We start from the raw sequence: 9,752 nt of genomic DNA, 5'->3' as shown, positions 1-9,752 counted from the left end.
TGCCTTGGATGGTCCTGACGGTAATCCAAAGTATGTTAGACCATAGAGCACTAATCCTGCTCTATGGTTAGACTAAATTGCCGAAATTGTGAACATATGGCTACGATACGATGTTTTTCAAGGTTGGCTATATAAACTTCCTTACAAATATTATAAAATGAATCACCATTAAAGAAAGGTTAAATCTTGCCAAACCTGAATGATGCTATTTTTGTTAAGATTAAAACAGCAATGGGTTTCGCCAATTTTCTTTCCGCTCTTCAGCCCTATAAACCAGATGTTTTACAGTAATTTAGTATTATTATTCAACAATAATTATATCTTTCGAATATTTAATGTGGTCGCGTAATTTGATGATTCGGATATACCAATTAGGCCTACCTTATTATTGTTCAAATTAGTGACTTGAAATCCTTTTTAACTGGGATGTTTGGTCTGTTTATGAGAGCCAGGATAATTTTTATCGTTGTCATAAACTGTTTCGATGTTCAATAAGGATATAAACTGTAAATTACAAAATTTGAACCAATAAAGCTGTATACCGGTACTGAATTGATTTCCCAGCAAACAGCCTAAGTAGTAAAAGCTTTACCCAAATTGTCATGTAGTTTAAAATTTAGCCTATGTTTGCATTCGAAAAACATTTTCTTTAACAAACTGTTAATAACCGTCTTTAGCTTGATTAATAAAAAATGTCGAAGACCGGAAGAATTATCCCCACAGACAGCAGCTGTTACAGTCTTGGTTTAGTGACCGCTGGTCTAACTTATTGAGAAACGGATTGAAAATTTATAGCACTTGAACTTTCGGAAAGAACTATTTGCAAGTAGTCCGGCCTGCAGTCAATTGCGTGCAATTGCATCACTGTCACCTGTTTAATTAAAGTTCAGCGCGCCTACAAATTGATTTAATTGGCAGCAATTTGTTTTATTGGGTGCACATCGAGTAGCTAAGGTAAATGTGGTAAACAAGCTTCTGGTTGTCAAGTTTCTTTAATTCACGTTAGGTCAAATATTGGCCGAAGTATGTCAGTCACTGAAATATAAGTTTAAATAAGTCGTTTGTAGAAAACGCTCTTAATTATCAGCCTCAAATAATTTGTTAAATCTAAAAGAGAGTGCAACTACACCGCGATAAAAGTAAAGACGAAATATCACCAACAGTTAACTATATAAACCGGATACAACAACGACATGATTTTATTTGTACAAAAAAGCGCCGCCGCAAAAGTTGTTCAGCTTTGGGCGCGGCAGCAACGCAGCCCATCAAGAGCTACAGCCTGCTGTACTTTTCCACTAGCCCTCGAATGCGCTCCGCTCTGTATAGAGGCCAAGTGACGTCACGGCGTTTAAATCGCCCACTTCTTTGTGACGTAGGCCAATCAGCTGCTCGCGACGGTCACGTGACTTTGTTGATAAACAGGCGGGCTGACCTCGGTCGAAAAAAGCTAGCGGGTTTCTGTACGAGTCGGTCGTTGGTTGGGCGACTGCGCCGAAATTCTTGGCGTTCGCCGCGACAAAGAAAGGCTGTTTTGCGGGTTGCGAGAGACTGGCGCAATACAAAGTGCGCTGCTGTTTTTTTAGAGTTGCCAAACGACTGTACATAAGGTCAAACCTTTTTTTAGGTAGAGCTGATGTGTTTTCGGGTACGTATATAGAATATCGCCGTTTTGTATATTAGTCCAGCACATCTTGTATAACGATGCACGTATGACCTTGTTATGTGATACTGTGTAAGGTTACTGTTATAAGTTATTCGAGTAAGTGGGCCTAATCAATGAGAGTTATAATACAAAATTATGACAGTGCATTGTGTACAGTTTAACTACCGGAAGTGACCGAATAATAGTAAACAACCCGAAGCTTATAGACGGCCAGTGTACTGTGATATTAAAAGGCCAGTGTACTGTGATCAAAATACCATATTTTTGGGTGAAAAGTTCAATTGCCCATACAAAAAAATATTTCTTTTTGCAGATTTAATTTATTTGTTTATCTAAGTTAACTATGAATCTTGCCACATCTGATGGTCTTACTGGTGACTTACTTTTTGCCAACTTTAACCAAGATTTCACTTCGCTAGCAGTTGGTGGAAGATATGGATACAGAATACTGGGACTTAACTCTGTTGACAAATTGGAAGAGGTATATAGGCAATAAAATTATTAAACAAGGTTCTCCAAATAGTCATTCATGAGTCAAAACGAATTATTAGATTTAACCTTAAATTACCTCTGGGCATTTAAAACCCTTTTTGTAAGATTAAACTGAAGGCTTTGTAAAGCTGGAGTTATAATGGTATTAGGTAAAAAGACAACTTTTAGATGGTAAGAAAATGTTGTTATAATCTTTAGCGCTGATCGAGAATCCTGCCACATTTTCGTCCAAGGGCTTTTTATTTGCAAAATGGTTTATAGTTAATATATTAATATATATCTAATAACAGTGTTCCCTTTTAGATCCATGCTGATGACCTTGAAGATGTATGTCTCGTTGAGCGTTTGTTTTCCAGCAGTCTTGTCGCCCTCGTGAGTTTATCAAGCCCAAGGAAACTCAAAGTTTGTCATTTCAAGAAAAACACCGAAATATGCAACTACAGGTAACCCCGCTGCAAGTTGTTAACTCTGAAATGTTTAATTTGCGATTAGATGGACCAACTTAAGAATAAATATGTAGGACAATTAATCTTGTTTACCATTCATTTAAAGCTGGCTTGACTTAAGAAAGGGTTAAAAATTAGACCAAGATATTTTTAAGATAGATTGAGATATTTTTGACTCGGCCTTTATTTAAGGCTGGCTTATCTTAAAAAAGGTTGATATTTTTTTGACTAATTTGTTGTATATTTTTCACTAATTGTTGTGTTTTGGTTTATCTAATTCCTGACGAAAAATTGTTTATATAAAAATGACTTTCGAACTTCGTTTTTAGCTACTCCAACACCATATTGGCAGTGAAACTAAACCGTATCCGCCTGGTGGTTTTGCTTGAGGACAGTCTTTATGTGCACAACATCCACGACATGAAGGTGCTTCACACGATACGCGACACGCCCGCCAATCCTCAAGGAATTTGTGCCCTCAGTGCTAACACCGAAAATGCCTTACTTGCTTACCCCGGGTCGCCACATACTGGAGAGGTTCAGATCTTCGACGTTGCTAACTTAAAGGCCGTCACTATGATCCACGCACACGACAATCCGCTCGCAGCCTTATCCTTTAACAAAGACGCCACCCGCCTTGCAACAGCTTCTGACCGTGGAACTGTGATTCGGGTTTTTTCGGTCGCTGATCGTAAAAAACTGTTTGAGTTTCGACGAGGCATGAAGCGCTGTGTCAACATCTGCTCCCTTGCGTTCAGCGCCGACTCGAAATTCCTGGCATCATCCAGTAACACCGAAACCGTGCACTTGTTCAAACTGGAGCATGTGCAGCCCCTGCAAGCAAAGGAACAACAAAAAGCAGAGCACCCGAAAACCGCCCCCAACAATCCTGACGCCTCCTGGATGGATTACTTCAGCAAAGTGTTGTCGACCTCCTCAAATTACCTTCCCGCTCAAGTTAGCGACATGCTGACCCAAGATCGAGCCTTCGCCACCGTCAAATTGCCGTTTTCCGGACTCAAAAACGTGTGTGCCCTCACCGTGATGCAGCGCTTACTGCGAGTGGTGGTGGCGTCGGCAGATGGATACCTGTACATCTACAACCTAGACACTGACAATGGCGGCGAGTGCACCTTGATTCGCCAACACCGATTGGACGGCCTCGGCGAAATTTCAATTACCTCAAGTCCACCCGATCCAAGCGGACCTACCTACGCCGATGCCATGAGGGTCAAAAATGTGCAACAGACGGCGCAAATCGAAGCATACAAGCACAGAACCAACAGTACCGGGAGTGCGGAAAGTTCAAGCAGCGCCGATACCTCTTCATCACTTCGCTCTCACGACTCACCCAAAGGCAAGATGTTATTACCGATAGAAATTCACGAAATTGCCGAGAGTTTGCCTTTGGATGACGATAATGAATTTCCACCTATGGCCCTAAATTATGATTAAGGTGTTGTTTTTTTAGGGATAGGCGAGATACAATTGCTTGTATAAATTCATCTTTAGTTATCTATATGTTCCAAGTTAGTTTACATTTTTTTGGTTTCTAGGCCTACATTAGCATTATCTTTAAATCTAATATATTATCTTGTATCTTGCCTATTTCCATTAGTTTTTTTGCTGATTTTAGTAGTTCATTGCTTACTGTGGATGTTATTTTCCTTTATATATATATATATATATATATATTAAGTTACAGCCTACATTAAAAGTATGTACACATTTATTTATTGAAGTAAACCCAGAGTCCAACATTAAATTGCCTCTGTGTTCCTGCATGTTTTATGTGTTGCTTTTAGTTTTAACCAACTTATTTAGTCTGTTGTTTTAATGCCTGGTTGCTTTGTGTGCTTCTAAAAAAATACTTTTTCTTTTAAGTTTCTCTTTTAAATATTTTATACAGTTTGTTTATACAACAATATGTCTCAAAGGAACAGTACAATGTTATGGAGCTATGTGTTTTTGTGCTACTCCATCATAAATGTGTTATTTTTATATATATTGCTACATAGGAAATTATATTCCTTATTCATATAAAAAAAACATTGGTTTAACTGAAGCCATTTTGTTTAAACAGCTTTACCATAAATTTCACTTGTCTGCCATTGCATGTTCATTTAACAAAAGTATTGACCAATAAAATTTCAATTTCTTGAATTGAAATTTTTACTCAATAGTGATGCACCATGGCTAGTTTTGGTGATTTAATTTAACTGTGAAAATAAACCTTCATGTTTATTTCACAGGAAATCCAAGTTAACAGTTAGCTGCGACAACTGCAAGGCGCACACACATTGAAAGTCATCCAAATTCATTTTTTCTACTGTATATCATTGTTCACCACTTTTCGAATTTCGCTCTATATGTTTTCTTACTTTTTTGTGTGTTTTAGTCAATTCGGATATTCTGCGTCTGCTTTTAGCTTTTGCACGGACTACAGCAATCTATCAGATGTTGTTTTTACAAGGATCTGTTTTAATGCTTAAATTTAAAGTAAGTTTGTTTAAGTCATTTTTACAGATGCATAATTACCATTTGCGGATATTGGATGTGCTGACTATATTGCAATGTTAACCGGCTACCACCTCAATTATTAACAATTACCATGCGTTCATCATTTTGTAAATTTCTTCGTGGTTTGCGAATGAATGCTCAACATTAGGGATGTCCAAAACCCGAAATTTTAAACAAAAAGTTTTGCGATTGACAACATTTATATGCTTAACCAAGCAAAACAGATGAATTGAAACATTTATAGGGCGTTTTTGCCATAAGAAGTTTGTGACCTGCAGCTGTACACATAATATCTTTTGATAAATTTACATTTCAAGGACAAAAACGTTATGTTGGATTGCAAATCATCCTGAAAATTTGTATATGAATTTGATATCTCGTAGTTACTGATACCAGCCTAGTATTAGACATGTAGCGATACTCACAATTGATATCGAGTTTGCGCTCTGATCCGATATTATCGGACATCCCTACTAATATGTCACAAACCAAATCTTGTCGATTTATTTGTAACGCTTGTAAATAAGAGGCCTGGTTTTAGCTTCTGGAAAGGCGCCAATCCATACAGTAACCTGTTTTGGTTGTTTGTAGCTGTAAAATTATTGCAACCATCTTTAACTGTGCTTGTTTTTTCCACAAATGAAATCTTCTGTTTTTTGTTCAGCCTACCTAAAAAAATATCATTTTAGTGTCATCCATTGACCGTTTTATCTTGCTGAAACAAGTTGGCTCTTTTCTTGTTTGTTCCCTTCTTTTTCACAGTTCGTATGTAACGATGCGCAGTGGTCAAAGTAGTTATTTGAATTAAATAACAGTACATCTTTCGATTAAAAAATTGGTCATTTGAAAGTTCACCTAACACCAGTAGAACAATGACAAATTTTCGTGCGGCTTTAGTAAATTGCTTTTGATTTCTTTAAAGGAACTCTATATATTTCTGTGATCTCTCTTGGTTGTGTACTAATTCGGCCACTGCCATGCCAATCGTAATAGCTTCATTTCGCATTTGAGTAGTGCAATCTCGTTTTATTTCTATCTCCCGGTGTTCGACGCCATAATATACGTGTTCAAGTTTGGAATACATAAATGCGTTGGTATGTGGTAAAATGTGCCCAGTTTTATTGTATGACAGTGAAAGCGCAGGTACACTTTTTAATGTTATAATGAAATTAGAAGTAACGCGTTTTTTTCTATTTTCTTAACTGCCAGAATTTCGGCTGTAATATTGGAAGTCTCGAATCAAGTCATTTTGACATGATTAAAAACCATCTCAAGTGCCAGTCTTTTATTTGCTTCAATAAGTGAGTTTTCAACTTTAACAATTCCGCATTCTATTGTGAAAAAAGCATTGTTGTGATGTATATTTCGCAAAGCAAAGTACGAAAAACTAAATCCAAAATATATAAACTGTTTTAACATACTTCTAATTAGAGAAAAAGAAGCATTTTTAATCAAATTACTTGATAAAAAACATGATTTGAACGCAGCCCTTTGATTTAGACACCTAACTAATTGGATTGTGATAAACAACGGATTGGGGAACGAGTTATAGTAAATAATTTAAGGATAGCGTTGGGTGAGGGTTAATTATATATCTTAGGCTGGCGGTTTAGGTCTTTTATTAAAAGGAGGCGAGTCATCTTCAATAGCAGTCCAATTCTAAGGTTTTGTCGTTGTGCATTTTATAAGGTTTAAATTAGTTTGTCAATCGACATCAAGTTGAAACTATAGTTTCAAGTAAATAACTGACAAATCAACGTTGGGCTCCATATTTCTCGGAAATTATACGCATTTTCCTAATAGAACATTGTACAATGGTTTAGCATACAATATTTTACAAATGTTAACGAAAATTAACCCAAATAAATTTTATAGAAACTGATGAATATAAAGGAGTTAAATCAAGAATGTGATATATGAAGTATCATATCCATGGAGTATAATTGGTTAATAGTCTCATAATGACACATAGTATCAATCTTTAAATCAGTTCATGCTGGTTAACATAATTTCCAACGTAAGTGACAGAACGACTAAACGTATGTAAAGTTACTCTCTACCTCTACCTAGCGGTAGCTATATCTGCCCAACAGATTTCCTCGTGAATTGTATTATTCGCTTCATTCTTATTGTGTCCGCTTGTATACCTTGTCCTTATACTAACTCCGGAAGACTCTATTGGCCCAGCGGTCAGTTAAAAACAGTAATTTCTGGTTTCTTTTTTTCTCGCTATTCTGTATCTCCCTGTGATGAAATAAAATCCGTAGTCAGCAACCAAACTAAAAATTTCCTTACTTACTACCTACTTGTGCATCCACCGTGAGTCATTTTGTACTAAGAGTCCTAGTCGGGACAATTAAGTAACGCATAAAAAAAATTACAGTCTGAGCCAGTAGGCAACTATAATCCAAAACTTAATTAATTTTCAATTTATTACAACTTTGATATAGCATCTGTTAAGAATTTTTTTTGTTGCCTAATATACACCCTAAATCAGGGGTTATTAAACTGGGGTCTATTGTCCCCTTGGGGTTACGTGGACTTGTTTCAGGGGTCCGTAAAGGCCAAATTGAAATATTAGTGTATATTTAAGAAGTAATCAATTTTTCTAAGGAAGAGTTTAATTCAAAATATACCGTTTTTGCACTGAATGTATTTAGACTTTATTTTTCTTTATCATTTTGTGGCCAAAAACTGCAGATTTTTAAAGTCTATTTGCATTGTGACGTGAATTTGTAACGTCATTTTTGAAAAATTTGTTGCTTACCGTGGTCCACGCGAAGCCAAAAAAAATTTTTAGGGGACCGCGGTGAAAAAAGTTTAAGAACCCCTGCCTTAAATCAAAAACATGTGATCAGTCCCCCTTATAGGGGTGCCTCTCAGCAAATTCGCAGGACCACCAAATCCTTTGCGCAGTTACTATACCTCGACAATTACGTGCATACTGTTAGGTAGCCAGATTTATTTCTTCCATACCAAATGTAGATAACATATATAATATTTAAGTATTTAGGGAACACGAGTAGTACTGTAAATAATTTACTTTTAATATAGCAACCAAATTACTTTTTTCTGCTGGCATAACCAAGTACGTGTTACAATCGGCGTCAGTGTCCTGACGTTAGCATGCGGTATATAACAATTCATAGTGCAGTGTTTTTCAATCTATGGGTCGCTACCCAACCTATATAGGTTGTCATTTAGGTTGGTTGGGTTGCTGAAATGACTGGGATTGGCTGCAATATAGTTTACAAAAAAAACATGGTTAGATTTATATAGATCGGACCAGAGCAAGATTTCTTGAAAATTTCAGAAAAGTGTGGGAAAATACACAGAAACGGCTTATTTCACATTTGAATTTATTTATTCTGTTTGCTTTATGTTTTGTTCTCTGATAAGGCTTAGTAAAGTGTAGGCTACTTTTGGTGCACAAAACCCTCGCTTACGCTATTCGGTTCGCGGTGATATGTGACGCCTAATTAGTGCAATAAATGAGATATTGGGTGCAGGGGCCAATAGCATATTTATGTTTTTCTTCTTGTGTACGGGCGGATCTACAAGGGCGCAAACATGAAAGTTTGCGTGTTTTAACTACGTACAGGTACTTGACAAAAACTGTGGCGCTCATTGCTATTCTTATATGCCCAATTGGGGAAACATATTCAGCTCAAATTCTATGTGTACCATGACACTACCGGTATCTAATATTTTCGCTTCCGCCAAAGGTTAGTTGTGTTGTAGTTGACACCTATATAAATTAAGAGTTTCAAGAGATAAAGGCATTTAATAATTTTTGCACTAAGAGCAAGCCTTTACCGTAATTTTGTGGAACGTAATATGCGTAATTGTGTATACTTCAGATCCAGTTTGGTCAATTCAACGTGCTTGCTTTCAGCGTGTGATATTTATCTTACATTCGAAAATCCAGCATAACTGAGCTTTTAATGATTACAGCCCGAAGCGCAGTAAAATATGTCGTAAAATCATTGCAATTAAATAGTTTTGTGTTTCGGCAACCGCACAGTGAACATAATCTAACGAGAAACGACAGCGTTAAGAATTAGCTGATCTGTTGCCGACTACGGCCAGCTAGGCGCATACGGACAAAAGGAAATATACAAAACGATTTTAAACAGAAGTTTCCTAAGCACGCGAAACAAACAGGTTATTATTTACAAATGCAGATGGGCGCTCTTTACGGTTGCCAGGTTAGAGACACTCTTTGATTGCTATATATGATCAATATGTCGCGTCTAGTTAAATAAAACGTTTGATCATTTTAACCTAATAAACGCAATCTTTTACGATTTCTCTTCTTTGATGTACTGTTTTTAGTTCTAAAACTTACTTGGTTTATGAGGGTCAAGTTATGATTTGTGACCAAAAATATCATTTGCGTGACGTTCCTCTGCTTTTTTATGCCTTTGTGCATTTCTATAGGACGAAATTTATTAAAAGTATACATTGGAGAAAAAGGTTAAAGAGCACTGTTTCAGACTTCCTATTGTCACCCCATCCGTCAGAAATCAGTGCAGTTCTAAGCAAAAAGGTCTACGACAATCAGTGCATTCAAAGGATCAAAAAGTCCGACTTTTAGACTTTGAGGTCTTGGACAATGCACTAATTTGCAT

At 36.7% G+C, this 9,752-nt stretch overlaps 1 protein-coding gene across 2 annotated transcripts; it reads left to right on the top strand.

Annotated features, from left to right (window-relative positions):
* The first annotated feature begins 1,658 nt into the window (after window positions 1-1,658).
* On the top strand, window positions 1,659-6,449 carry LOC146140999 (WD repeat domain phosphoinositide-interacting protein 2-like). Of its 2 annotated transcripts, XM_083391479.1 has the most exons (4): window positions 1,659-2,144; window positions 2,459-2,598; window positions 2,931-3,958; window positions 4,854-6,445. In XM_083391479.1, exons 1-4 carry the CDS (start codon window positions 2,007-2,009, stop codon window positions 4,865-4,867), a joined length of 1,320 nt encoding a protein of 439 aa, XP_083247605.1. In that variant the 5' UTR covers window positions 1,659-2,006; the 3' UTR covers window positions 4,868-6,445. The 2 variants fall into 2 exon arrangements, with proteins under 2 accessions (XP_083247605.1, XP_083247604.1); XM_083391478.1 differs by having other exon boundaries at window positions 1,660-2,144; window positions 2,931-6,449.
* The last annotated feature ends 3,303 nt before the right edge of the window (window positions 6,450-9,752 follow it).

Source organism: Ascidiella aspersa, chromosome 6, assembly GCF_963924565.1.
Source record: "Ascidiella aspersa chromosome 6, kaAscAspe10.2, whole genome shotgun sequence".
In the NCBI taxonomy this organism is placed as follows: Eukaryota; Metazoa; Chordata; class Ascidiacea; order Phlebobranchia; family Ascidiidae; genus Ascidiella; species Ascidiella aspersa.
This window is presented reverse-complemented; position numbering and strand designations above follow the sequence as displayed.